The sequence below is a fragment of the Epinephelus moara genome, chromosome 13 (assembly GCF_006386435.1).
Source record: "Epinephelus moara isolate mb chromosome 13, YSFRI_EMoa_1.0, whole genome shotgun sequence".
NCBI lineage: Eukaryota > Metazoa > Chordata > Actinopteri > Perciformes > Serranidae > Epinephelus > Epinephelus moara.
Window position 1 is genome coordinate 23413895 of NC_065518.1, and position 27861 is coordinate 23441755.

The 27861-nt window shown below is 42.4% G+C and overlaps 2 protein-coding genes across 4 annotated transcripts in view; one reads left to right on the top strand and one right to left on the bottom strand.

The window, feature by feature from the left end:
- Window positions 1-253: 253 nt before the first annotated feature.
- On the bottom strand, window positions 254-22499 carry slc38a10 (solute carrier family 38 member 10). Of its 3 annotated transcripts, none has more exons than XM_050060682.1 (18): window positions 22330-22499; window positions 21886-22147; window positions 19722-19839; window positions 19488-19533; window positions 19216-19309; window positions 18695-18838; window positions 15067-15191; window positions 10731-10833; window positions 10123-10305; window positions 8689-8800; window positions 7159-7265; window positions 6916-7069; window positions 4883-5047; window positions 4355-4801; window positions 4198-4266; window positions 3315-3335; window positions 2626-2766; window positions 254-2532 (listed from the first exon to the last, which is right to left on the bottom strand). In XM_050060682.1, exons 2-18 carry the CDS (start codon window positions 21973-21975, stop codon window positions 1244-1246), a joined length of 3408 nt encoding a protein of 1135 aa, XP_049916639.1. In that variant the 5' UTR covers window positions 21976-22147; window positions 22330-22499; the 3' UTR covers window positions 254-1243. The 3 variants fall into 3 exon arrangements, with proteins under 3 accessions (XP_049916639.1, XP_049916638.1, XP_049916640.1); XM_050060681.1 differs by lacking the exon at window positions 15067-15191 and adding an exon at window positions 15954-16078; XM_050060683.1 differs by lacking the exons at window positions 3315-3335; window positions 15067-15191 and adding an exon at window positions 15954-16078 and having other exon boundaries at window positions 22330-22498.
- A 29-nt stretch (window positions 22500-22528) lies between these two features.
- bahcc1b (BAH domain and coiled-coil containing 1b) overlaps window positions 22529-27861 on the top strand; it is a 99455-nt gene continuing 94122 nt past the window's right edge. The window contains exon 1 of the mRNA XM_050060678.1: window positions 22529-22653. The gene's annotated coding sequence lies outside the window, so the exon portion shown is untranslated. The remainder of the gene's footprint in view (window positions 22654-27861) is intronic.

Sequence of the window (27861 nt, forward strand, 5' to 3'; positions counted from 1 at the left end):
CGTGTTGAGTGTATCATTTCATGTAGATGTTAACACTTCCTGTACTTGGCACTGTAAATGAGCTGAATATTTTTAACGTGTTGAAAAACCAACACACACCTTTTATGATACTGTTAAAATGGAGACTGCGTGTTATGTTGTACTGCTTTATACTTGAATATGCAAGACTGACTGTAATATACAGACGTGAATAAAATTTTGCTTTCGATATTATCAGTTTCTATTGTTGAAACACACACAAACAGCCATGGGGTGTAATAGAGATGTTTTTATTTATTATTACCAGCAAAATGTACAGAAATTCAACCCCCATAGAAAAATACAAAAATAGCCTTTTGTACTAAGCAAAGGTCCAAAATGTGTTGAAATGCCATCTGATGGAGGAATTATCTGAGAAGTTGGATTACAAAGAAACACTACAAATGTAGCCCACATGTCCTTCCACTTTCATAATCACTGTAGTTTACAGTAAGAGTGGAAACAAAAACACTGCCACATTTTGTGTTAATAAAACAGCAGCATATGGATTTGAAGGCACTAATAAATCAACTAGGAACAGATTTCGAAGATGGAATGCTCGATAAGTGATGGCCTGGATCCGGCTGCTTCGTCGTCCACAGTTTATCAAACAGTAAGGCTACATTAAATACCTCATAGCTCCAGCATGAGCTTGAATTCAGTTACTTTCGAATGAAAGTATAATGAAACAACTCTTACCAAGGCGCCTGAACCCACATCACATCCAATACGTGGTTCACAATTAACATGAATTTACAATATTTACAACTCAAAGTAACAATCACAAACACACTAACCCAACATTTAACGGAAAAACAGCACAGGAGACAATAAGCACAAACAGACGCCACAGAGGTGGTGATAAAAAGAAACTCAACTACAGACATTAATATATCCACCCTGTCTAAACACGTAATAGAATGGTATTTGCATAGATTTATATACATTTCAACAATAACCTTGTCAAAATTCTCCTCCTTAAACACAAAAATAAGTTAATATTTACACGCACTTTGCTCTTTCATAAAGACTTTGGGTTATTTCTGGAGCGCACAGTATCAAGAAAGAGAAAATGTTCCTCTTTGTCCACAACATTTCTGAAGGCAAGAAAGAACGTAAGGCATCGATATCATGGTCCACAGTATTACAAGTTTTCTGCAGGTGTATAGCGTGTGCTGAAGTTACTGTCCAATCGTTGAGAGAGAATCTGGGAGTGTGTGATGTGTTATTTCGCCCCTTCATCCTCTGAGGCCTGTTTAATCTGCCGCGAGTGCACCATAGCCCCAGCCAGTAGCCGATCCTCCAGGGCGGCGTGCAGGTCTGAGCCCCCCAGCTCCAGCAGGGGCTCCAGCCCCGGCACCCCTCTAGACACCCCAGTCTCCTCCGGGGGCCCTCCAGCGTCTCCGGGTCCCAGTGCCCTGCGCCTCCGCTTTAGATCCATCTCTCCCTGGTCCCTGACCTTCTCGTGGGAGCCCTGGGGGTGAGCCTCGGCTCTGACGGCCCCGTCTTCCACACCTTCTCTGGGGTCCGCCTGAGCGGCATCATTCTCTTTGAGGTCTCGTCCTCCTTTCTTCAAAGCTTCGCCGTCTTCTCTCTCGGCCCCCTGTGCAGCCTGTCTGTCTTCTGCCTCTTGCTTCAGCTGGGCCAGCCTCTCTCGAGCCTCCTCCTCCGCCTTTTTCTCTTTCTTCACCCTCTCAACTACTTCATTGTCTGCTTTCTGCAGCTCCTGCTGAAGTCTCTCCTCGGCAGCTTTCTTCTGTGCGAGTTCCTCCTTTAACGCTCTCTCCTTCTCCAGCTCCTGCTCTCTGGCCAGCTTCTCTCTTCTCTCCCTATCCAGTCGTTCTTTTTCCACCCTTGCCTGCACTTCTTTCTCTATCCTCTCTTTCTCGGCTCTCTCCTTCTCTAGTTCCTTTTGTCTGGCCAGCTTTTCCTGTCTCTCCTTTTCCACCCGTTCTTTTTCTAACCTTGCCTGCACTTCTTTTTCTATCCTGTCTCTCTCTGCTCTTTCCCTCTGCACCTCCTGCTCTTTGGCCAGCTTCTCTTTTCTCTCTCTTTCAAGGCGTTCTTTTTCCAGTCTTGCCTGAACCTCTTTCTCTATCCGTTCTTTTTTAAGATTTTCTATGTTCTCTTTTTCCTTATCCAGGCTCCTTTCTTCGTTTTTAAGTTGAGCCACCTGGTCGTTTTGAGGTACAGGCTGGCGGTCATCAGGTCTTTTCTTCCCCAGTGGCACTCCCCTCGCCCCCAGCTCACTCTGCTTATGGGATTCTCCTCCAATTGCAGCATGGCCATCCTCCCTGTTATTGGCTTGAACAGCTACTTTAAGAGCCCCGACCTGAGCACCCTTATCCCCGGTCTGTGCTTGATTCTGGGCCATGTCATGAGGCTCTGCTACTCCAGCTCCGGCTCCGGCTCCAACTCCGGCTCCAACTCCAGCTCCAACTCCAGCTGCCTCCTTGTCGGAGTCCACTTCCACTCCATCCTGGACGCCTTTCTCTGCCTCACCTTCAGCACCCCCTTTAAGTTAAAACACTCGGTCACATTTATGTCTTAAATTCAGCACTACCACTTTTATTATGAAGCATCATGTCTGCTTATGTGTGCACGCACCAGCAGGTTGTTTCTGGTGGATTTCCTTGTGTTGCTCCTCTATGACAGCCAGTAGTTTCTCCTGCTGGTCAAGGAGTCTCTTCTGCTGCTCTTGCTGCTCCTTGATCACCTGCAGTAGCACGGCGTGGTCGAGCTGGCCCTCTACATGGCAAATACATAGAATTAAAATAAATCACAACCTGCTCTCAGAGCATTAGTTATGAAGCTTAGTTAGGCTGATGTAGGGCCAGTTTCTAGGTGAGAAGGGAGGGGAAATATTTCACTATGGCTTAGTTCTGTCATCGATTCATTCTAACACACATTTCTAGATTGTAGCCTTACGGGGTAACTAAGTATTTTTCAACCTGGACACTATTTTCCTGTGTCTAAGTGACGAATGGGAGCAATGATGATTGTTGCTCCAATTACTCACTTAGACACAAAAACATAGTAATATAGGGTACAAGTTAAAAAATATTGAACTAACTCTTTAAACATGAACTGGAATGGGCAGCTTTAGACACACACAGACTATGTTAGGGGGCAAGGTGAGTGGGTGTACACTACACTGGCACATTATTAAGTTATATGATAAAACGGCTTATTAACGTATGTGCTGCACGTACATGTAAACATCTGAGTGAACAACAACAACAGAACATTTAAGCGACAGGCCGAGACAAAGAGAAGAGGCAAGAGGGAGTTCATACCTGCGACCAGCTTTTTTATCACTGTGATAGGAGTCCGGCAGAGGACGGAAGAAAAGAGGGGTAAAGATGGAGGAGGAGAGAGAGAGAGAGAGAGGGAGGGCAAAAGTAAACAGAACAAGAAAGTCAACAAAAGACAAAAAAAGACTGTGTGGTGTATCAAGCCGGGTCAAGAAGCAGGAGAGAGAAATGGATTTGAACATCTCTGCTGTCTTTTTAACCGATATGCACCATCACAAACAGGCACAATAAGCAAGAATCGATCACGGACATTAGATTACGTAAGATAAAACAAGCAAAGTGAAGTAGGGAGAAGAGAGGCAGCATGCAGCAGATCATAGCAAATCCTTTAACGTATCTTATGACATGGCCAATTAAAGAAAAAGCCACCTTAATTCATCATTTGTAATATATATTTTGTAATTAAGTGTTTCACTGCTATTTAACTGCCTCAGTCTTTTTGTTTTAGTTCTCACATTTACAAGAATAACTTTAAAGTAATTGTTAAGTACTAGGTTGAAAATGCAGTCGAGATGCCGTCATTTTTACCCCACTTAAGGCTGAACAGAAAAAAGAAATGTGCTGGTCTCACTGTCAAAGGAACACTGAATTTCATAGCTGCAAACCCCATTCACACAAAGCTGCAGCTGCACTGCATTCTGGTCAATGCAGTCTACTGATTTCAGAGAAACTGGCATCCCCCTCCTCTAAATAAAAGTCTTGCTCTATGATTGTTAAATGTTTGGGGGTTAAATGTGTACCATCTCTTGAATTGGCGGGACTAAAACATTTTGAAGTAGCTGTATTTCAGATAAAGTCACATCAAACCAGACTATTGACTCAAGTCTTTGCCCCTGGACCCCTGAAAGTTTTCCTCTCTACTCACCATCCATCTTCTCGTCTGCTGTATCTTTGCTGTCTGCGGCTAGAGCCTCGTCTCCTTCAGGAAGTAGAGCTGAAGGATCACCAAATAAGCAGGTCAATGTTTTTCTACCCAGCTTCCTTTAAACTGCAGTTTCAGAAGAAGAAAGACAAGTACTCACGTTTCCCCGCAGCATCTGGAGCTTTGCCCACTTTATCGACTTGATTGACCACAGCTGCGTTCCCTGCAAGAGGATCTTTCACAGGATCGAGCTTCTCCGCTTCTTTTAGCTGGTGAACATCCTGCTTTTTGTCTGCCTTTGCAGCAGGCTTCTCTGCGATCTCATTGGACTGGACTTCACCTCCACCTAAATCCACGTCCTCTTTCGCCACAACAGCCTCTGCTGGCTTTGGTTTCTCTTCAACCTTGTTGTCTTTTATGTCCACTACCTCCGCAGCGTGCCCTAAACCTGGCTCTTTATTTATTTTAGCTTCTTCCTCTCCTCCCCCTGCAGGTTGTTTCTTTTCCTCTTCCAGCTCCTCGTTGTTTTTTCTCGTGTCAACCATGACCTCGTCATGAGGGATGGGTGGCTCATGGCGGTGGGCCTCGCCCTCTGGTACAGCGACACCTGGGAAACACAGATGATATTAACTCTACACAGTCCAATGATGATCCAGTGAAGGTTCCAGCTTAGGTTCAGTTTCCTTACCAGCATCAGGGCGGTCCAGCTGCACCTCTTCCTCCTTCTTCCTCTCAGGCAGCTCCACCGGTCCTTTAATCTGGGGGGGCTCAGCTTGGTTGTGCGGTTGTACCACCTCCACGGCTGGAAGGTCAGGTTTCTCTATCTCCACTGGCTTCTTGTTTGGAAGATTTTCTACACACAGACACAAAGACCACCATCTATTAGGACACAGACCACCCCTCCTCGTATGTGAGACTGTTTTAAATACTGCAAAGTGTGTGCGACTGGATAAATAAGACTTGGATTATACTGCTCGAGTTGTGTGAAAGTTTGTAAACAGATGTTTTGATATAATTTTGCTTTCAATAAACACAACACTAACTCAACATAACACAGAGTAAGTAATTATTATACATATGGTATTTGTATTTGATTCTGTGGGTGAAGCATTCCTTTAAAGCACAATGAGTAAATAAGTCCTTTAGCATCAGATTTACACAACCATAAAAAGTTTTTACGCTCCTGTCTGCTTTTTATTTGCCTTTGCTGCATTTTCTCACACAGCCAGCACACACAGTCAGTCTGAAAAATATGACGCACATTACTGCAACTAAATTAAGAAACCATAATTTTGACACCTCATTTAGCCCACTATGTTCTCTTGTCTGAGAAAAGTAAAATGACTGTATTCTAGCGCATTACTATTTAACACCGGCCTTGACATGCAGATTTTATTTTCTTGTACAGTTGTGTTTATTACGCACATTAACTGTTGGCATTAAAATAAATTAACACCTCAGCATATCTCGCATGAACTCTGCCTGCTAATGCTCTCAGATGTAATTGATTTCAAGCCGGCTATTACTGAGGAGTACATCCACTAGGTGGCAGCAAATACTGACAATGGTGAAACGGGCACAATTGGTTTGGTGAAATAATTGAAAAGAGAAGAGAGAGGGAGATGAATTAAAATTGAAAGTGACAAACGGGAAACAGGTGTAAGGTTGGACCACATGGGCTTCACCTGGAGTCAAAATGTGAGGTGGAAAAAAGCAGTAAAAAAGTTTAAAATAACAAAGAAAAAATCCAAAGATGGAGGCTGAAGGACGCTGCTGGAGTCAGTGAACAGGTTAGAAAAAGATGCTATTGAAGAATCATGAGGTAAGTAGAAGAGGTAAAACTAAAAGCCCCTTCTGTTCCATGCTAAAACTGTGAACATTAACTCAAACGCTTCCTCTCCATCTCATCTCCATTTGTTTCGTTTGCACCGTTCTACCCTCCCCAAACCCGTATCACCCTTTTCCCTTTATACAGCTAGAGCTTGCAGGCATTTTATAGCTGCCACAGGAGATATGGGGGGGGAGACGGGGGTGTAGACAATGTATTTTGTGTGTGTGTGTGTGGGGGGGGGGTGGGGTGGGTGGTGGCAGGANAGGCATTTTATAGCTGCCACAGGAGATATGGGGGGGGAGACGGGGGTGTAGACAATGTATTTTGTGTGTGTGTGTGTGGGGGGGGGGGTGGGGTGGGTGGTGGCAGGAGAAATGAACAGAGGTAGAGGGGTGGAGAGGAATTACTGGAGTTTGAAGGGCATCACTCTCGCTCCATCAATGTCGAGCACTCAGCGCTGCTCTCAGATATTATCAAGAGGTTATCTCCTCACCCTGCCTGTCTGTCTATCAGTCACTCTGTCTGTCTCCATCTTTTCTTCTCACAGAGATGAAAGAGAGCCTTTCTTTTGCCGTGGCTTTGTGCTTTTGTTTTGAATCTCGCTGGCCCTTTGCCACTGGCTCGTATTCTCTTTACGCTGCTGTTTTAGGGCGCTGTAGTCCGCGACTTTGAAAATAAAACAAGAAATAAACATGTCTCTTGTGCCGCCGGTGTCTTTTGCATGAAATAATTACACGTGGCACTGCTGTCCGAGCTCAGACACTGCAGACAAGCCTGGCTCCGGCCCGTTGAGGTAAATGTTTCCATGGCTCATTAGTAAACCACTCTCTTCTATAGTCCATCAAGTAGATAAGTGATTGCCAGCCATTAGCCCGTGTCATGATCTTTACCGAGCAGTTCTGGGAGGTCTGGTAGTTGCTGGTTGTTCTTGACAGGTGCTGGAGGAGGATGAAGTGGACCCTTGGTGCCGGGGCTTCTGGCCGAAATTGAGAGGGTGGTAAAGGTGCTGATCAGCAGGATGCCCAGACCCACCCACAGCACCAGCTACAGGACAGAAGCACAGCAGGTCAGTGACTACAAACTGGTTTTCACTGAGCAACTGATTAGGAAAGAGCCGATTCTGACTACGTCACCAGTGAGATGATGCCGTTCTTCTGGATCTTTCTGTAGATGAGAGCAGGGCATATGAAGCAGATGAGGCTGCCCATGGTGGCTCCAGTCAGACCCAGGATGGTTTCCACTAGAGACAGAAAGGGAAAGACAAAAGCAGAGATCATCTTGTGGTCTTGTAGAGTGACTTCCAGCCAGGGGTACTTGTACGCCGAGGGGTAATTCTGCAGTTGTTAGGGTGTATGTGGTAGAAATAAATAATGCATGTTGAAATAATGACCAAAAATGTAATGTAAGTAATGAATAAACAGTTTAAGTAATTAAACAAAAGTAATTTATACACGGATGAAAGATCCAGCTTCAGGAATGAGAGTTTACTTTTACGTTTACTTTTCTGATAACTACATCGCTCATAACTCACAAATTTGGGCACAGATGTTTGTTATAAGGCACTTGGGGCAGAGCAGTTTTACAGGCTGTGACGTACAGGTGTAGAGTGTGCCATAAGTTGCATGCAATACTTGTTGCCTTGCTCTCAACAACATCAACCTTACTCTGGTGCACACACTCCCACACAGGAGTTAACACTTTGTGCTGGCTGCCTTTTTTTTTTTTTAATAAATCTGGTGGTCGTCCTGCTGAGCCTGCTTAAATAAAACCAGAACAATTCTTCGTATCTGAGCTCTTTATCACTATCCCCATTCATACCTGCCTCTGCCATTCATAACTGGCACCCGCCCAGCCCCAGGCTCCCGTCTATGGCACCCTGCTCCTGGCAGCAGTGAGCCCTGGCCCCACCCCTGTCTCTGTGGACCGGGGCCGGCTGGGCGTCGGGCCTGGAAACCCATCGTTCATCCAGAGGACGGACACCATATTGTCTCCCTCAGATTTAGTGTCCATTCTCCCCAGGGTCCTTACCTCCCTTTTCCTCAGTCTATTAGTCTGATTAGATACACAAAGAGCCAGCCAAACCTGCTGTGTGTGTGTGTGTGTGTGTGTGTGTCTCTGTCTGTCTGAGTGTGTCTGAGTGTGTGTGTGTGTGTGCGCGCACCCAATCAAAAGTTTAACAAACAGCCACCATATAAAAGAATGAATAAAACATAAACTCATTCTAACCTTTACATCTCCACCATTTTGGAGCCGTTTGTGAGTGGGACGGAGAGACTCAAAGAAGCTGACAGAGAGCCAATATTGGTGTGTACATATATTTGTGTGTGTATGTGTGTGTGTGAGAGAGAGAGAGAAAGTCTGGGAGAATAATAGCCCTATCTTCCCGTCTGCCCGTCTAAAAGGAGATAAAAGTTAGGGCCCTGATTTAAGGACTGTGTTAGAGTGTGACAGTCACTGACTCGTAAAGTCACATTCACACACGTCGTAAAGCTCCCCGGCTACTCCGCCCACATAAAGGAACACATGCACCTTAAAGACCTCCAGTCAGTGAGCTGTACACGTACGCACACACACACATACAATTTCAATCCATTCAATCCACGCCTGATTGTTCACATATACACACACACACACACACACACACACACACACACAGGATGTACCGTTGGGGATGAGAATGCCTCCCAGCATGGTGCCGAACACAATGCAGAGGGTGATCATCTTGAAGCGCAGAGGAGGCATGTATCCCCCGGCAGCAAACGTCCCATCCTTCTGCTGTAAGACGGAGACAGAGATTAGACGAGAGAGACACGAGAAAAGACTACATAAACAAGTACATGAATCATTTCTCACAAATGTTAAATTTACAGTAGAATTGGGTTTGCTTTTTTGGATAGTGTGACTAATTTTGTTTCTTGGGTAGCTTGTTCTGCTCAGTGTTTCCACTACATTCAAGTGTTGTGGCCACACCAATCCTTTTGCGCAATATTGCCTTATTACTCATCATCATACTGCCAACGGTCAGTACTACTAGTGTGGCTTTCACTGAAGACACCAGCAGAAACTTCTCTTCCCTTGACAGAGGCAAAAGATGGGGTATCAACAGTCTAGATCAAAACACAAGAAAAACTTGTACACATTGTTTGTATGCTACAGGTTTTTTTCTAAACCACAAAAGGACACAGAGGATTTTTACAAGTCAGATGTGTTTATGTGCTTGCAGTGTCTGGATACAATTAACATTCAACTGACGTAACAGTTTGGTTCCACAGCAGGTGCTGACAGGGGGCTCTGCTTACATGGAGCAACATGTTTCTGTTTTTATTTATTGTGAAACTGCCTTACAGAGAGGGTAAGAGCTGTAAGAATGGGCCACATGGCCAAAATTTTCTATCTCAGTATATGTAATTTTACATATATCACAATATAATTATTGTTTTGTAAATTCACTCAAGAAATAATTTAAAATAACCGTACAGTACTTCATCGCATATAATTATTTTCTTGATTTTCTGATTTGGAACCACCAAAGAAGTAACTGCCTCACATGAGACAACACATGAATTAAAACTAAATAATCAAAATAGTAAAACTAAAATTCTCTCAGAATGGAAGCTTTAATGTTCCTGAGCACAAACATTTCAAGTGTTTCCATATTTACAACAGGCAGCTGGATTTATGGGATCAAGTGATCACATGAGATCACGTGTAGCTACGCAAGAATTAGTCCCTGATTTGCTACATTGCCTGCCCCAAATAGCTTGCCGTAGAAATGGTATAGCCAAGTCTCTTCTGGCAGATGGCTGTTGCTCAGGAAGTAGAATGGGTTATCCACTAATCAAGTTCAACCCCTGGCCCTTCGTCCAGTCTGCATGTCGAAGACACTGAACCCCAAATACTGAGTAGCAGGTGGCATCTTGTGTGGTAGCCATAGCCACATGTGTGAGAACAACTACTATAGTGTTGGTTCCACAATAATAAGGTAGCGAGTTGTATTATATTAGAATTCATTTACTTAAAAAGGAAGGACTTGTTGTTACACACATCATACACTAACTTCAGTTTCTGAACTTGTATCCTGAACTTGTATGGCTCACCTGCTGCTCAAAAAGCATGGTGTTGATGGCCTGGCGGCAGGGCAGGATCATCATGGGGAATCCGACAGCAACAGACATCATGAAGCCCACCCGAATCATCTCTGTCACCAGGTTGGACGGGAAGTTCATCAGCACGTTGCCGGCGATGTCCTCTGTGAAACTAACGTAACCGAAGAAGCCCACCTGGTTCAGAGAGAGGTGGAGGAAACCAAATGCAGGGTTGGAACAGACGCAAAAAGCAAGCAGGAGACATAAATATGTAGGAGAATTTGTTTTTTTTTAGAATTGAGGTCAAGTTCCTTATTGTTTTTATATGAAATTAAGTGCTGTGGTGTCAGCTGGAAACATCTCCTTTCAAAAAGACTTTAAGGCCTATGCAAAAGATCAATTTTACCACTGATACAAATATAATATCGGTCACAATTCTCACAGGAAAAAGTGTTCTTGTGATACAGAATTGAAAATGGTGACTGACAGCATCTATTAACTTTAAGACAGTCTGTAATATCACAACATCAAAATGTTTCCATGTGACAGCAGTGACAGCTGCAAATGTAGCCAGTGTACACAGTGGTGGCTAGTGTGTGTGGAAGTGCGTTTCCACTCACAGTGATGTAGAAGATGGTGACTACGTTGAGGGCCGAGGTGAAGATGGTGCTCATGCGTTTGACGGACGGCTCGTCCAGGCTGTCGTAGGTCGGCAGCACCTGCCTGTGAGAGACAAGCAGCCCAAGAACACACTCCGCATGCTGCGTGACACAAGACCACAGTGGTGCTGCTCCTGCGCATTCATGTGCTGTCCGGATTATCAGATACACAACTTCTGACTGCAACATATGAGAGTCTTGATATCTACTTAGTTAAACTTTGATAGTTGAACCTGCTTTGTAGATTTTTTTGTTGAGCAGCCATATGGAGGCCCATTTATGCCACTCAATAATCACACAATGCGTGTCTCGCCTCATGTCCTTGTCAGCATCCAGCTCAGGTAAGTGATTGCATTTTGGTTGTGGAGCCAATTAAAGTTATCACTAACACTTAAAATTAAGATTTATATTGTCTACTAAACTTTAATCAGATTTCCGAATGATGTAAATTTGCAGATTATACATGTTATTCCTGTGCTCTAAAACTGTCCAAAACTATGAGTTAACATGAACATCTCTACCAAATCCAAAAGCTAGAGTGCTAAAATTCAAAGTTGTGATGTCATCAAGTATAAAGCCTGAAGCTGCTCCGGAGACAATAAATTGGGAAAGATGTTGTAGATTACTTGTTCCCAACCCCCACTAGGGGTCGCCAAGTCAATATCTGAGTCAATATTCACAGGACATAATGTAGAGTCATTGTCTGTGGAGCGGCTCCAGACTTTATACCCTATGACGTCACAAGTTTAAGACTTACTTCTCTGGTTTCTGGCTTTGAGAGAGAGTAACTCATGTCCACAAATATTGGTAGAACTTTTCTTAGGCTTTGGAAATAAAATATTGGAATTCTTAATTTAGGTGGTGCTCCCCTTCAAATTACATTACCTGTATTTATATATAAGGGTGAATTATTTTTGTTTTCTAGCTAATGTGCTTGTTTTGTTTCATCTATCGACTCCGTTTTCCCATTCATCCAGGAACTGTTAAACCAAGAAACCAACTAATTCATCATTTATAATTTGTCGCGTGATTTGTTAATTGATTAGTTGATTATTACCTGCAAAAATGGGCCATCAAACCAGCCAGATAAAATTTAGACGCTTGTAGGTCTGGATATAACGCACATCAATATACAAGTTGTGTGTCTGTAAGAACATCTGACATGCACATGAATGCAACAAGTTTTTCAGCATTTGGATTTTTTCATATCATAACTATAATGCAAACATTTATTTACTAACAATTCATGTTAACAAATATTTTAATTTCAGTTGATGGAAGTAATGTCACGGCAGTGGGGGTGAAGTGTGTAGGAGTGTGTGCATCTATGTGTGTGACACAGAGTGGGTGACAGCAGTCAAGGCTGTGTGAAGCTGAACTTGAGACGGCCTGTCTGTAAACACAGGTATCTGTCTCCCTCTGTCATTTTCTGTCCTGCGCTATAAGAGAGAGCGTGGCGGCGTGGAGGGGGACCGTCGGCACATTAACCCATGAATTTACAGGCTTTATATATAACAGCAAGCGCCTGGCAGGTTTTAGAGCATTATAAACTTTCCTGGCGGACTCTTTGTGCTCGGCTCCTCTCTTTCTCCCTCTCCCTCATATATATATGTGGAAGGAAGAAACAGAGAGAAGAGAGACCATGAGACAGAGAGAGAGAGAGAGAGAGAGAGAGATCAAGAAACCATAACTTTCTCTGCCTCTCATTCCCCCTTTGCCTGTCTCTCTTTCACACACTCTGGTTTTATGAGCAAGCACTGTCCCGTGGTGCTTTTTCTTGACGCTTGTTTAATCCGCAAACCAGTAAATCTCATAGCCAAGGTTAAAGAAAACGGCATATTGTAAGTGGGGAGCTGAAGTACCTAATGGTCACTCAATAGTCCTGACTCAGAGGCTAATGCGGTTTTTCTTTGACGCTGCCCTTTAATGGAGGAAATATGACGGAGAAGGTCTTCAAAGCGAATGTGGGGAAGTGTGTGTGTGTGTGTTTGTGTGCTAGGAGGGCTTGAGTGTGTGCTGTAGGTAATATCATTAACTTGGAGTTGAGAGCATGCTGACAGTAGCATCACAGAGGGACATTTTCGCTGCACATGTTTTTCTTATGTCCCTCTATTATGAGCTAACTGCTCCTCGCTATTCATGCGCGCAGCCAAAAAACAACGGGGCCAGCTCCCATCTCGTCATAATGGTGATGTTAAGTAATGTTTTAACTGAAAGTAAACACATTTCATGAATGTAATAAAAATCCAATGTGCTGAGAGCTGTTTAATCAGCCTGTGAATACATCAGTGTGTGTCTGTAAGGTGGCGGCAGTCCAATGTGTTGATTAGTGGTTTGGCTTTAGCTGCCTGCCGCCTAACGGAGCCTCGCTCGGCCTGACCGCAGGCCAAGAAATCACCCTGCCAAATATCACTCAGCACTGCGAGTGGGAACCAACGCACAAAAACACACGAGCGTAAACACACACAAGCGCACACTTTCTTCTTGTCCTTACATGCGCACACTTCACTTCTAATGAACACGCCCCGCCATACCATAATGTTATGTTGGCCATGTGCGATTACTTTAATTAAAGTCTCGTTTCAGTCTCAAGGCGACGGTCACCCACTCCTGCCACTTACCTCACTCTCTCTTTCACACAAACAAACCCATACAGCAGCACCACCCAAACATCTGGCCCCTAATGACCTCACCAGAACACTCCCTACATCCTTCCCCAGCACCACACTCAAATCAATGATAAGACTTTGTACACCCAGATCCCATTAGACCTTCACGTTACCCTTCACCTGCGCAATTCACGGCAAACCCAGAGCAAGCACTAAAGCATAGAGGACAGGACAAAAGAAGCAGTGACAGAGCATGCAGATGGATAAAAACGGACAAATGAGTGAATACGGCGTGAGAAGTGACAAGTAGTAGTGTGATCTCTGCAGTCACTGTGGGTAAAGTTAATGCAAAGATTGCCATGAAAGCCCTCTTACTAATTGGCAAAAAAAAAAATCTAATGTATGTATAGTATTTGTCACACGAGCTAGGTCAGCATCCATTTATATTTCGCCATTTTTATAGTATTAGATCAGAAAAACTGATTGGAACATGAACGGAAAATTCACCAAAACGTTTTTCTCCTGTGAGTGAAATCACTCTGACTGGCCATTCAGCTCAGTGCTCTAAATGAAAAACTTCAGCAAGTAAAGCAAACATTGCAAAGCATTGAATTGCGCTGTTAATGTGTTATTAATGTGTTAACTGGCTAACTAGCATCTTGAATCCATCCAGTCTGTCTTCCAGCATCCCTTTTTTAATGACAAATATAGACCACTGCTTGTATCACGCTCTCGGGAGCGCTGCGCAGCCTTGCTTACAATGTTCCCAGTGGCCACTCGCGGTACTGCAGCAAAAAAATCCCCTGCAGCCCATAAGGCATTTTCCCTATAGGCCACCATTATAAAAGAGACGTCTGTAAAACTGTTGCTAGGGCACCTCAAACTGCCAACAAGGATAATTAGGACTCTTTCTATTATGAATTTTTGATTCATGGATGTTTTACATTTGTAAAATTTCCCTCAAGCCAAGAAAGGCGATTTAAAAATCTGTGATGTCATCACAATAAACACGGAAACTAGAAACATTTTGCCATCTTTGCATCTGGTATCTAGGTATAATTAAAATCTATGGCTGGTATGGAGCCATTTCCTCTTACGCAGGCACGGAACATACACAGTAGTTGGCTACTGGCTGTAATCTTTGCTGTGTGTTTAACTTTTTGGCCGAGACACATACCATGTAAGCCTGTAGCCACTAGTTCTTTGATATGGTTTGGTGCGTCTGGGCCTTAAAAGTCTCTTCACAACTAAATGACAAAAGCAGAGTGTGGACAAATGTCTTTAAAGTCTCAGGATATCTTAGATGAAAAAGGGATGAGCTGGCTGTGAAAAGCACATTAGCAAAAATAAGCAGCCTCCTGTTGCAAACTAGAAATCCCTTAACAACCACCTCATCTCCAGCACAAATTAGCGTGTTTCTTTACACAACAAAACTCACCACAAACCCTCCGCTCTGGCTCAAGGGAGTGATGCAAGTGCACATGCACTGATTGTGACATTTGCTCAATTTCTACATGCAATGAAGGATCACTGTGGATGTGAGACAGTAGGTTTAAGAATCTACCCACCACATGATTACAGGACAACTGTCAGATTTTCTTTAATCTGAAGCTTGTTTTCGAATCTTGTTTGACATTAGTTTCATTACATGGTCCTGTGCGGTTGGAGGGGGCGAGAGGTGTACTTACGACTGACAGGCGAAGGCCATGCCACAGATGGGGATACAGCGAAACACACCCTCCCAGCGCACCACATTGACCTGCACTAGCCACCAGCCGCTGAGCAGCCCGTGTTTGAACGAGGACAGCACCATCTGAGGGGAAGGAGGGGGGGGAGGGGGGGTTACGGCCCGAACCAAATGAAGACAAGTGGGGGAAGAGCACGAAGAAGAGGAGGGTGGGGGGCTGCACCAATGCTGACGGCTCACAGACAGATAATGAAAGTAATCAATGAGGAGAGAAAACCAGAGAAAATGAAGAAAGGGAAACAACAAAGAGACATGACAAGAGACCCCATACTGAACAAAAAACCTGTCATAGCTGAAAAAATGACTGTGATATGTGATGAATAAAAGTAAAATCATAAATTTGATAAAAACAAAAGGCTTATGAAAGGGTAATCTAGACAAAAACTGCCCCACAGGTTTTCGATCAGCATGTGTTTCTTACGTCTTGCTCCTTTAATTACCTGATAAAGTCCCAAAAGCACAGCGGAACACTCCATAACCATCCAGCCTCCCACACCCACACCCAGGCTGCTCATCCAGGGCGTGGGGCAGCGGTGGGAGGGCGGCAAAGATTTCACCTTAGTATATTACACTCCTCCGCCTTACTACTGCCACCAAACACACACACAGACACACTCACAGAGCTGAAATGGCTCAGACCAAACCCAAATTGAAGGTGAAAAAATGGGGATGACTGAGAGGAGTAGGTGGAAGGTTCAGGTAGGTGTGGGAGGGGGATTTAAGGAGCATAAAGTTACTGGGGAAACATCAGGCTTCCTTCACTCTCCACCCCTCCCCACTGCCCTTACGGTGGTGTTATTTTGGGGGTGGTTTCCGTGGTTTACTTACGGGTGACAGCAGAAGGTTGTGGCGATAATGGGCAGGCACTGAATGACGCCCTTGAAGCGCCACAGGTGAACCCGCTCCACCCAGGAGCCTGAGATTATGCCGTAGCGCAGAGACGACAACACTATCTACAGCAACAGCAGCAGTGGGACAGAGGGGAGCAAACAAAGGGTGCAGAGGAGGAGAGGAGGTAGTCGAGGAGAGTGAGGGAGAGCAGGAGGACACGAGGGAAAAAAGAGGAGGAGAAAGAAGGAAAGGGTGCAAATGAGAAAGGAGAAACGAAGGGTAGGTTGAAAGGAGGGAGGGAAGGAGATACATCACTGTTAGAGGGTTAAGGGTCTGGACTGGGCCGGGGCCTGGGTCTAAAGCCAGACACACACCACACCACTGCTCCAGGTTATCCTACAGAACTACACGTCACGTCGCACAGAGAGACTGTGAACGGCGGCGCGAGGTCTGTGAAAGCAGCAATACGGGTCAGTAAAACAGAACCACACACACAAACTCTGTGTGTGCATTTAAAGAGTAAATTGAATTACATGAGGCAGAAAACTCCTGCTGGAGTCCAACTGTTTTAGTATGTTGCACCTCTGCCCACACCCCAACCTCAGAAGCAAAAATCCATCAGAGCTGTGTGTTAAGTGCTGCTTAATGTGAAATGCAAACAGAACGTCCTATTGGAAATAGCTGCACCAGTCACTACCTAATTGGCATATGAGTGCAGCACCATGTGTCCTATTTGAGTAATTGTGGGAATACTGATTTTGATTTATGTTTATTAGCCCAAAATGTGCTCCATGCTGTGCTGATGGCTGTTTGGACTGGAAGGTTTGCATGAAAATGTGCACTCCTCTGCCGAGTTTGCACTAGTACTGAAATGACTGGTCCAATAATTGGGAGCGATGTAATGCGAGTATCTTTGGACTGTCTGTAGGACAAAAACAGCTATTTGAACGTGTCACCAAGGCACGTTATAGACTAAGTTTATTCAATTAATTAAAGGTCCAGTGTGTAGGATTCAGGATGATATATTGGAAGAAATGGAATAGTGGCTAGTGTGTTTTCTTTTGTGTGTCCTGAAACAATAATCGTGTTTTTGTTATCTTAGAATGAGACGTTTATATTTATAGCAGGAGTGCACAGTGTTGCATTGCCAACACTAGCTCCAGATAGGGCCATTTGTGTCTGCGTGTTTTTGTGTCGGCCACCGTAGATAGCGGCCCCTCTACGTACACATGCTACTTTTGGTAGTAAAGGGGTAAAATTTGTAGCATGAAACTGCTTTATTCTTCTTCTTTTTTTTTTTTATTACTGGTTTTAATCACCTGGTCTGTTTATTTTGAACAGGAAGAGACCTCTACAAATAATTCAGCTTCTGTTGAAAAATCTCCTGGACAAGGAGCAGTAAAGGAAACCTAACCAGGAGTTGATACTTGACACGTGGGAGGAATTTCAGCTAGTTGCAATCCTCACCGTTTGAGGCTTGTTTGCACTGTGGATGTATTGCTTTCACCCCGCAAACAAATCTGAAAGGCTACTGCAAAACACACAGTGGAAAGGGAATATATCTTTCAACCAGAAAAAAGAAAAATCTTAAAGGAGTACAAATCAGTTTTGTATTAAACAGTCCCCTGTGTGGACATTACTGGTTGGAATGTAGCCAGAAGTGCAGCATGATTAAAATGTTTCAAAGAAAGACATGACTGCAACATTATCAAAGGGCTGACCTTGAATCTTCCAACTAACCTTTGAGGTTAGTATAAATTTCAGAAATATTTAAACAGCATGCTGCCACAGTGGTGTTGCGACTAAAGGCTGATTGACATGGGCACAAAGATATGTGCAAACAGGACTGTCAGGCTAAGAAAATAAAAGTCTTTCCTAAAAAATACAAGTAATATTTCAAATGCGTTTGACATGCTGTACAAACAGCAATAAATGGGCTTGAAAAAAAGTCTGAAATATTAAAATGCATTTGACATATTTATATCTGGCAGCAAACGAGCAAATATAGAACGTTAACTTCCTTATGGTGCAACTGTTTGTGATTTAGTGGAGTTGACTATGTGACCTCCATTTACTTTGCACTTACAGTGCTTAAAATGTCTCTAGTGGCCATTTCCAAGTGCTGTCTTCTTCCCAGGGGAAAGCCTTTGTTTCAGCCTATAAAGAGCAGTGCAGCAATTGTTTTCTGCCTGATGTGATTTAGTGTGAATTTGCTCTTTAAAAAAAAAGAGGAGCAAGACAATATTGTGTCAGTAAAGAAGACACAGTCCTGTACAATGGAGTGAATAAACAGGAATTAACACAGAATACAACAATAATCTGGAAATCAAACACATTTAAACAGAGAGCAAGACCAATGAAGTATGTTGCAGGTTATTAATGCATCTAATATTTATGTGTACTACATATTTTGGTAAGAAGACAACAGTTAAGAGCACACTGGCTTCAGAATCAACTCTATTACTTTAGGAAAACACACAACATAGAGAACATAAACATGCAAAAACAAATCTCATCAATCATTTGCCACTATGAGCAAATTTAATCAAAATTTCTGTACTGCAGATGTTTGATTATCACTGTACTTTATGATCAACTTTGCATGCCCTACTGTGGTTAAAAGCCTTTCTCAAGGGCAGTTCTACCTCATGCATTTTGATTGTCAAGCCTTGTAAGCCAAGCCAAGGTGTTCAGATACATAGCACAGAGTGCAGCTGTCTGTGTGTTGGTGGGCTCACCGTGAACATGAAGAGGGTGTAGAACATGAGAGCCATAGCGGAAAAGGACTGGATGGAGGACATCATGTTCCTCTGCAGACTCAGAGGGAGGACGATGAACAGAGACACGGCGATCAGCAGCAGCACGCGAAAACTGCTGGTCACCTTCAGAGGATAGAGTGACATAATAATACAACCTTGTTTCTTATCTTACAGACTTGACTCTACCTGTTCGTACAGTAATATGTTGGTTTACCTTAATATTATTACGCCAACATTTACTTTAGTTATTAGCGGTTTTGACTGCTTAAAGGAGCAGTGTGTAAGATTTAGGGGGATTTAGTGGCATGTAGCAATGAGGATTGAATATTGCAACCAGCTGAAACGTCTTCTATTTAGAATAAACAAATTTATTAGATTTATTATGCCCCCTAAATTCTACACACTGGACCTTTAACAGTAACGTTAAAAGGAATGCAGAGGTGAGTAATGGATATGAAACACACAGACTGAGAGATGAACAGCAAATAAAGATCTCCTACCTGTAAACCCAACAGCTGAGCAAAGAAATTTGAACCCAGATCAGCTATCACGACATAGAAGGCAATACAGGTCCCCAACATCAAACCAATCATACTGCAGGGGGAGAGAGAGATGGTACAGAGGAAATCCAAATTATTAGTAGTGTCTATGGTTTTGGATATAGATCCACTTTATATTCATACATCTACTATAGCTATCTGTAGAAAATTAAGTCATAATGTACACTATAAATACAGCATAATGTGTGTCGTGAATTAGTAAAAAGACTTACCTCATCTCCACCACTGTTTTTCCTGGTTTCCCGTAAGCATGGAAGGCTGCGGAGAGGGGAGTGACGTCAGTGTGAGCAACATGTGGACAAATAGATGGCAGTGTCGGGAAAACCAGTGTGGGTAGTGATGTGGTTTTCCGCAAAGTTTCTGACACTGTTTCATCTGTCTGTTCAGCCACAATGGCTGTCGGTGCTACTGCTAAATGTCAGTAATAATTTACTGTTCAAACTCACCCAGTCCTGCATAGGTCCTTCTTTTGGTGCTGCTCGCTGTGTTGACCAGGAACATGCAAGACTTGTGGGTCATCCACGAACAGAAGAACAACAGGAGAGTTCCCAGCACTATCCCACACTGTAAGAGCGCAGAGGGACACTCTTAAACACACATTAACATATACATAGGGCTATCCTAAAATCTGGTCATCTTATTGAAATACGAAATGCAAAATAACGTCCTGGTATGACATCATACAAGCATCTGTGTTCAAAGTGACCATGACTGAATCTTGATGCCCTGGCCAGGATTCAAACTGACATCCTACTAAACTATCTCGACTACTTTACATTCCTGAAACTAATAACAACCTAAGTCCTAAGGAAACACATTTGCCCTTTTATATAAAGCAGACTCAAAGTCTCCAAAAATTATAAACACACTTCACAATACAGCAGAAGAATGGACAGCTTATCCATGTACAGGATATCTACAACCTAGTATAGAGTATAGAGGATTGACACCACTTTTATCCACCCATGGCCATTTTACAGATCAGTTCAGTCTATGACAGTTTAAGAACAATTCACTGCAATAAAACACCTGAGACATGTCAGACCTGGGTGCTAACATTACATGGATATGAGAGAGTCATCAGTGGTGTACGCTACATTAAATGGGGCAAGCCCACACAACAAACTCAGAGAGAAAGTGAGGCAGGAAGTAGACTGAAACGCTTCACAGCACAGTTTCCTGAGTTCATACTGTGATGATAATGATACTTCATGAAATTTGTTCTGTTTTCCACAAGGGTGGGCGTTGCTCTACAGCATTTTACCAAAGGGTAACAAACAAGTTTGGTATTTGTGCAAAAACCTGTCAGACAATGTGTTCAAATAATTTGATGTGGAGAGCAAAACGACTGTTGACGCAGCCTCGCAAACAGATGGAAATGCTGTCAGTGACCAACAAAGCATCCATTGATCTTATGAGGAAGTTAAAAAAGTGATACAGTCATTCATTGTGTAAATTTCCCTTCACACTGGTTACAGTGACACAAAGCACAAAAAGGCCAAAATGAAGCACAGTGTAAATAATATCAAGCTGAAGGTTACAGTGTTTACTTTTTGTTGAGACCACTTCTGACAGATGTTGACTCAATAACTGTGTAGTAATTATGGTGGCTGGTTTGTGATGCTTTTGAATTCTGTTGTGTTACACTGAAAGGTGTGATTAAATGTTTTCCAGCTGTTTTATATCTGTGAGGTTAAATATAAATAAACTCCTCTTGGTAAAACTCAATACCATCCCAAACTACTTATGCCTGCAAATGTCATCTCGATGAACTATGTCAAACTGAAGCATGTTAATTTAACTCCATCTTCACTTGCATTACACAGTCCTCTATAACTCAACTTCAGCTGGGACAGAATGCAGCAGCCAGGTTGCTAACATAAACTAGTCACCAGTCCCACATCATCCCATTCTTGCCTTCCTCCACTGGCTTCCAGTTGAATATGAAATTGATTTAAAATCTTTCCCTAATAGCTTACAGGGCCTTCCATGGCCTGGCTCCTGCACATAAAGCAGAGATGTTGAGCCCCTGTTCCACAAGTGGACTACTTTAATCCTCTGATCAAGGCCTCCTGTCTGTTCCCCCGTTCATATTTTAAATCCAGAGGTGACTGTGCTTTTTCAGAAGTTGCTCCCAAACTGTGGAACCATATGACACAGCCTTCCCTATTTCATCAGAAGTGCTGGTTCTGTCATTTGCTTTAAGCAGCTCCTGAAATTCTAATTTCTATAGTATGTTCTTTTTATAATTTCTGTCTGTATGCTATTAATTTTGTTTATTTTAATCATGTAACTCTTGTCTATGTTCTGTCCATATGGATGCGTATGTATGTACGTTTGTGTATGTGTGTACATACATGAATTTAAGTGCTGTATAAGTAAATTATTATTATTAACTATCCCTTGAATGCAACAATAATATCGGCTATAATATATATAATAATAATAATAACATAATATATTAGCATAATATGTACTTTTACTTGTTTGAGTCCATTTTGTTGCTGATACTTCTTAATGCAGGACTACTTTTACTCAAGTGAATAAAGTAAACACCACCGCTTTAAAGAGAGGGTCGTATTTCCACCTGCACATCCGCAGGTGACCCACCTGTTTAAAGCAGAAGGGCATGGTGAGCACACTGACTCCGACGATGCTGTTCACCACGTTCATGATGAGACCCCAGTTAGACGCCGTCATTTTGACCTTCTTGTTGTCTGGTCCTCCGGTAAGTAAATGTCAAGCAGCACGGAGACAGCAGCTCATTGAAGGCAAACGGTGAAGTGTAACCGTCTAATGTTTGGTCCGAAAGCGGGGGACTAAATTCCGGGTGTGTTTGTCTGACTCCTCCGCCGATCAATGACGTGGCGCTCTGGGAGTAAACACAGAGACAACTGAGTTTAACATGTTGCATACTTTAACCTTTCGTCGTTTTATAAAAACACACACTAACACAAATATAAATATAAAATATGTTAAAATTAAAACATGTCATAAAGACTGTAGGTTTTAGCTAGCAAGCTAAAGTAACCGTTAGTTTCATTAGTTAGTCACCTTTCTCTGCCACCTCCGCGCCCACCGCGTCGCTGTCCTGTTTACGTCATCATCGAGGAGTTTCCTCGTTAAACGGCCATTTATCGGTACAAATGTGCGTTTCAGTGTGTGTAGGAGCTACAGGTTAACGGAGCCTCGGTGTAAGGATAACGACAAGTCCGACCTGGCTGTTTTTCTGAACGTGTATCCAGGAAGTGGAGAGTATAGTCGAGGAGGGGAGAGAAGACAACTAAGCCTGCTGGTTCCATGACGGTTGAAAGGCTCGAGCGCCCACAAGTGGTCACGTGAACGTCATGAATTTGGAGCCATTGAATATACTTGGAGGTACGTCCCTATTTTTAATTCCTTTTTACTTTATTCCAGCATATTCATAGTTTTATCATTTGTTGGGAATTTCATGTTGTGTTGTTGCCTACTTTACTAGACCTTCCCTTCATCTCTCCTCATTACATTTCAGAGGCAAATGAGACGTAGGGCCTATTTTTTTTTACTTCTCTATATTTACCTGACAGTTAATAGTACAAATTCCTTTACCAGTAGACTCAGATACTCAAAAGAAAAATACAGCTGGGGTCATGAAGTGGGACAGCCAACTCACTAATGGTGCAAACTCGAAATTAACACCAAATAACAATAACTAGCATAAACCATCATGTTCTGAGCAGACAAACCATACACCACTGATTCCCAATTGAAGGGGTCCCGACCCCCAATAAGGCGCCAAAGCTTCATGGAGGGGTCATGAGGTCATTTTGAGATGTGCAAGAAAACTTTACAAATAAACACACTAGGCCTTTATCTCAGGATTTCATTTATTTATTTAAGTAAAGAACACTAAATTAAAATGTTACTTTTGAAGTTTAGACTATTATTCAAGATACAAACTTTAAAATACATCTCACAGGATAAAGGCACAGTGAAGAACTGAGCCCAAGTGATATTCACAGAGCGTTCATTCTTTGCTGAACAGCCTTGAATTGCTTTAGAAAAGTACACCATAACAAAAAACAAAACAAAGAGCTAATAGAAGAATGGCATGGCAAAGTGTCAGGGAGAAGAAACCACTGAATTTGTCCAAAAAGAAGCTTGTTATTAATGATTTTGTGGGAACTTTTTATAAAAAATTTTTGTCCATATTATGTATTTTGTAATTGTTTTTTTTTTTTTAAATATCAAGAAAACTCATCAAATAAAATTCACCCAAGTCTCATTATTAATTTTTATCGTTATTTTTTTAATTAATTGATTAATTTTCTTTTGTTCACACAAACGTCCTGCAGTAATTGCATTCACTTTTGTGGTTATTTGAGCAGTTCATCAGTTGTTCTGTACTGTTACTGTTTTGCATTAAATATAATTTGAACTTTTCATAAAATATGTCACTTAGTCAGGGGTCGTCAGTTCACTCCGTTATAGAAAAGGGGTCCCTTATGTAAAAAGGTTGGGGACCACTGCCATAGACAATAACAAAAATAACGTTATGGCATTATGGAACAGAAAACAGCAAACTACAAACTACTCAGTCCAGCATGCTGGGAAATGTGGATGTCGCTACAATACCATCTTAAGTGCTACTTTTAGAAGTTGTTCTCTGCTATATTTTTATAAAGAAAATACTGTTGCCAAGTAAAATGTTTTAGACACGTTGGACTGTCAAACACATCAAGAAACCCTACCTCACCCAGTGAAATGTTCAGGTAAAATGGGACAGCTGGAAAGGTAAAATGGGACAGTCATGTTTATTTTATTTTATTTTATTTTATTTTATTTTATTTTTTGATGTTTAAATCAATTTATCAGTTCAGTCATTAATTCATCAAATCACTGATTTAACCTAACTTTCCCTATTCTTTTGCTACCTGTTTTCTTGGTGCCATATCGTCTACAGTGGACGTGTGTGTGTGTGTGTGTGTGTGTGTGTGTGTGTGTGTGTGTGCTTGTGGGCATGTAACAATGACGGCTAACTTTGGACAGTTGTGGCTGACATAGACTCACCGCATCATCTTAAATATTTTTAAGGGACAAAAGTCCTAAAAATGTCTTTAATATAACAGAGTGTCACATAGGAGCATGAGTCATGATTTTTATGGCACTAAAATCATGCTGGATAGGCTTCAGAAAAAAAATCCCGTTTTATCTTAATTTTTGTCCCATTTTTCCGTGAATGCTTTAAGTGCTCACTCCAAACCCTTTCCCATGAAAAGTACAGTGCATTGTGAAAATTTTAAGAGCCCAAGATGTAAAACCTTATTTCCTAAACAACATGTCTCTTATTTCTTATATTTTCATATTTATATGTGGTACATATTGTGATATATATTGTAGCATGATCAAATTTTTGTCTTGCATACTTCTTTTTCTTTTTTTGCAGTATTTTTTATTGTAGTTTCAACACATCTATCTTAGCTCTTTCTTAGACAAAATGTATAAAGCACACAATATACTGTAAGATGTGATTACAGACAATCACCAATATATTGTTAAGCATCTAAGTATGCATATGTACTGTGTATGGAAACACTCAGTCCTATTACAGAAGACACTGATGCAACAACTAAACATCTGAGTAAGAGAAAGGAAAATAAATACCAATTAAAAGAAATAGCATGACAGAATAATTATAATAAATAACAATTTATTATAATTAGGAAGAAACAAGTACAAAGCAGAACACATCAATCAGAAAACAGGTAAATAAATAAATAATAAAGTACCCCACCTTATCATCCACAAATGTCACCTTGCCAGGTTTCCCTGTATATTTAAAGGATGACCAAGTCTTTTAAAAAGGCACTCATTTTACATTTGAATCTGCATGTTAGATATTCCATTGGTATTAGCGCAAATATTATTTTATGCCATCTGGCAATTGTAGGTTGTGTTATCTTGCATACTTCTTATTTTCATTTCTATCTTATAATTTATCTATGCCTATACACAGTATAAGTCCAACTGCAATGTGTCCCCTTTCCCCCCAAATGATCAATAAAGTATTTCTGATAAAATAAAATGTTAAAGATTAACCAGTGGTTCTCAAGCTTTCAGCTTTTGACCTTTAATGGCAGCAGTGTCTACTTAGTTAGGGCCCTTTGTCATGTTTCAGATGTATGTGAGTTGCTGTCAGTCCCACTAAAGAGTGATTTACCTTCTAAATTTTTCAGGTAGTTTTCTTTAAATGTAGCCTAAAGTGGTCTAACTGTCAAATATTTCACACACACAAAAAACAAGATCCGCCTATTAAAAAAAGGAAGTTGATACAACTTTATGGAGCAGTTATGTTTTTTCTATCTCAGTAATCTTCTCACAAGTTAATTTATCTTGTGACTCTTTGGTGGGGGTCTGATGTGAACTAGGTTTAAAACCACTGGACAAAACTGTGTAAAGAAGTTAAAACTAATTCCACCTCAATCAGCTATGGCAGCAAAATGCTACTGATACCTTGATGCATCTCTGACAATCTACTAATATCATATATTTTTCTGCAGCATGAGTACTTTTGATACTTCAAGCACATTTTGCTTACTAATTCTGCGCCTTTGCTTAAGTACAATTTTGAATGAAGGACTATTATAGGACTGTAACTGAGTATTTTACCATTGTTATGTTGCTATTTTTACTTAACTAAAGGACCTGACCAGTTGTCCCACCACTGACGAACTCTGTAATCATAACAATACCAACATACATGAATCCTGTTTTTCCAGATGCCACAGAGACTCCCTTCAGGAAATGGAAACAGGCAACAGAGGGATGCGAGGTGTGGCGGGGGGGGACTTAAAAAGACTAAAACAGAACAGGCAAATTGTGGATGACGTCAGAGAAAATACTCAGCCCGAGCACCTGAGATGTAGCTGGCAGAGGCCGGGTTTATTTCAGTTAGGCACAGCGCCTGCCCGGTGCCCTCTCTGATAGATGACTATTGTGTTGTTTGACCAGGAAAGAGAAGAAGGAGAGAGGGGTTGGAAGGGGGGGTTGACCCGGGAGCTTTCCCCCCAGCCGGGTGTGCTTTCCCCCGGGGACGGAGGATTTTCAGAGGCAGGGATGTGATGAAGCTTTGAGAGGCGGACGGGGGGGAATTTTGAATTGTGTGTGTGTATGTGTGCGCATGTGTGTGTGCCTTTGTGGCAACACTGCACAAAGTTCTATCTGAGGAATTTCTAGTTTCTTTCAATATAATTTTTAACTCAGAAAACACACTTTGAATATGCAGCCATTTTTAATCTTCTGTAGCTTCTATTCTCATAAGATTCTTTCAGCATTTTACCCTCCCATAATGCACTTTTCAAGCCCTGCCCTTTTCGTAAATGATATAAATAAAGTTTATTGTCATTACGTGTGCATGTGTATGAGTGTGTGCGTGCATATGTGTGTGATCAGAGAGGTTAAGACAGGAAAACCCTGGCCATTGTGCACCAGTGACCCCTCAAAATCAATGTGACAGACCGGTTGATTGGCTGGAGGGTCCTGTCTCTCTGCACCTAATCCCTCAAGGTAGACCCTCAGCCAGGCCTGCTGTGCTCTTAAGTGTGTGTGTGCATGTGTGTGCGTGGATGTATCTGCGCTTGTATGTGTGTCTTTCTGCACCTAATCCCTCAAGATAGACCAAAGGCCATGGGATGGGGTATTAGTGCAGTTACAGGGGGTCAGGCCAACATGTGTGTGTGTGTGTGTGTGAGGGAGAGAGACAGAGAGTATGAGAGAGCTTGAGTGTTAGCACTACTCCACAGTAGTCCAATTAGACTGCAGAGAGCCTATGTATGTCTATGGGACTCAGTCATGTGTGGAGGTAGTAGTGGGTTTTAGGGTGGGGTTGGCAGGGGCAAATTTTAGGGCAGATTTGTACGGATAACCCAGTTGGGGCGAAATTAGACGCAGGCATCTGGATTTGACCTCGGGCCCTCGCTGTGACCCCGGGTCACTCAGGGGGCGCGGGGCACAAAGCAGAGCGCTGACCCCGCACAGGTCAAGCATGCGGGCGGCTGAAAGGACGCCTTTGTGGGGCCTGGCATGCTCACTATTTCCCATGAGCACCAGGGGACCGTGTCTGCCCAGGAAACTGGACCGGAGAGCGGGCCAGACAAGGTGTGTGTGTGTGTGTGTGTGTGTGTGTGTGTGTGTGTGTGGATGGAAACCATAATTGATTTTTGTTTATATTTCTGCTTGTTTGCTTTATGATTATCACCAACTGAAGGTCATAGTTTAGCCTGATTTTTATTTACGGCTGCGTTACTTGGTATGTGTTTGTTTGTTTTTGTGCACTTTGGAGGCTACGAACTGTCAGGTAAAAAACCTTGCAACTGCAATTAGACGTCAGTTGAAGGATTACATACTCCTCGCTTAAAAAAATCCAACCACCACCCTTTCAAATCCAATCCTGCTTTTCTTAGCGCCTGAAAAGTTGACATTTTGGGGATACATGATTTTGTACCTCTGTTTATGTCTGTGTGCCAGGGAGAGAGATATGGCTTGGATTTTTAGGTATGCCTGTGGTCGTTGCTTGTGTACATCTGTTAGCGCCTCCTTAATGAGCGC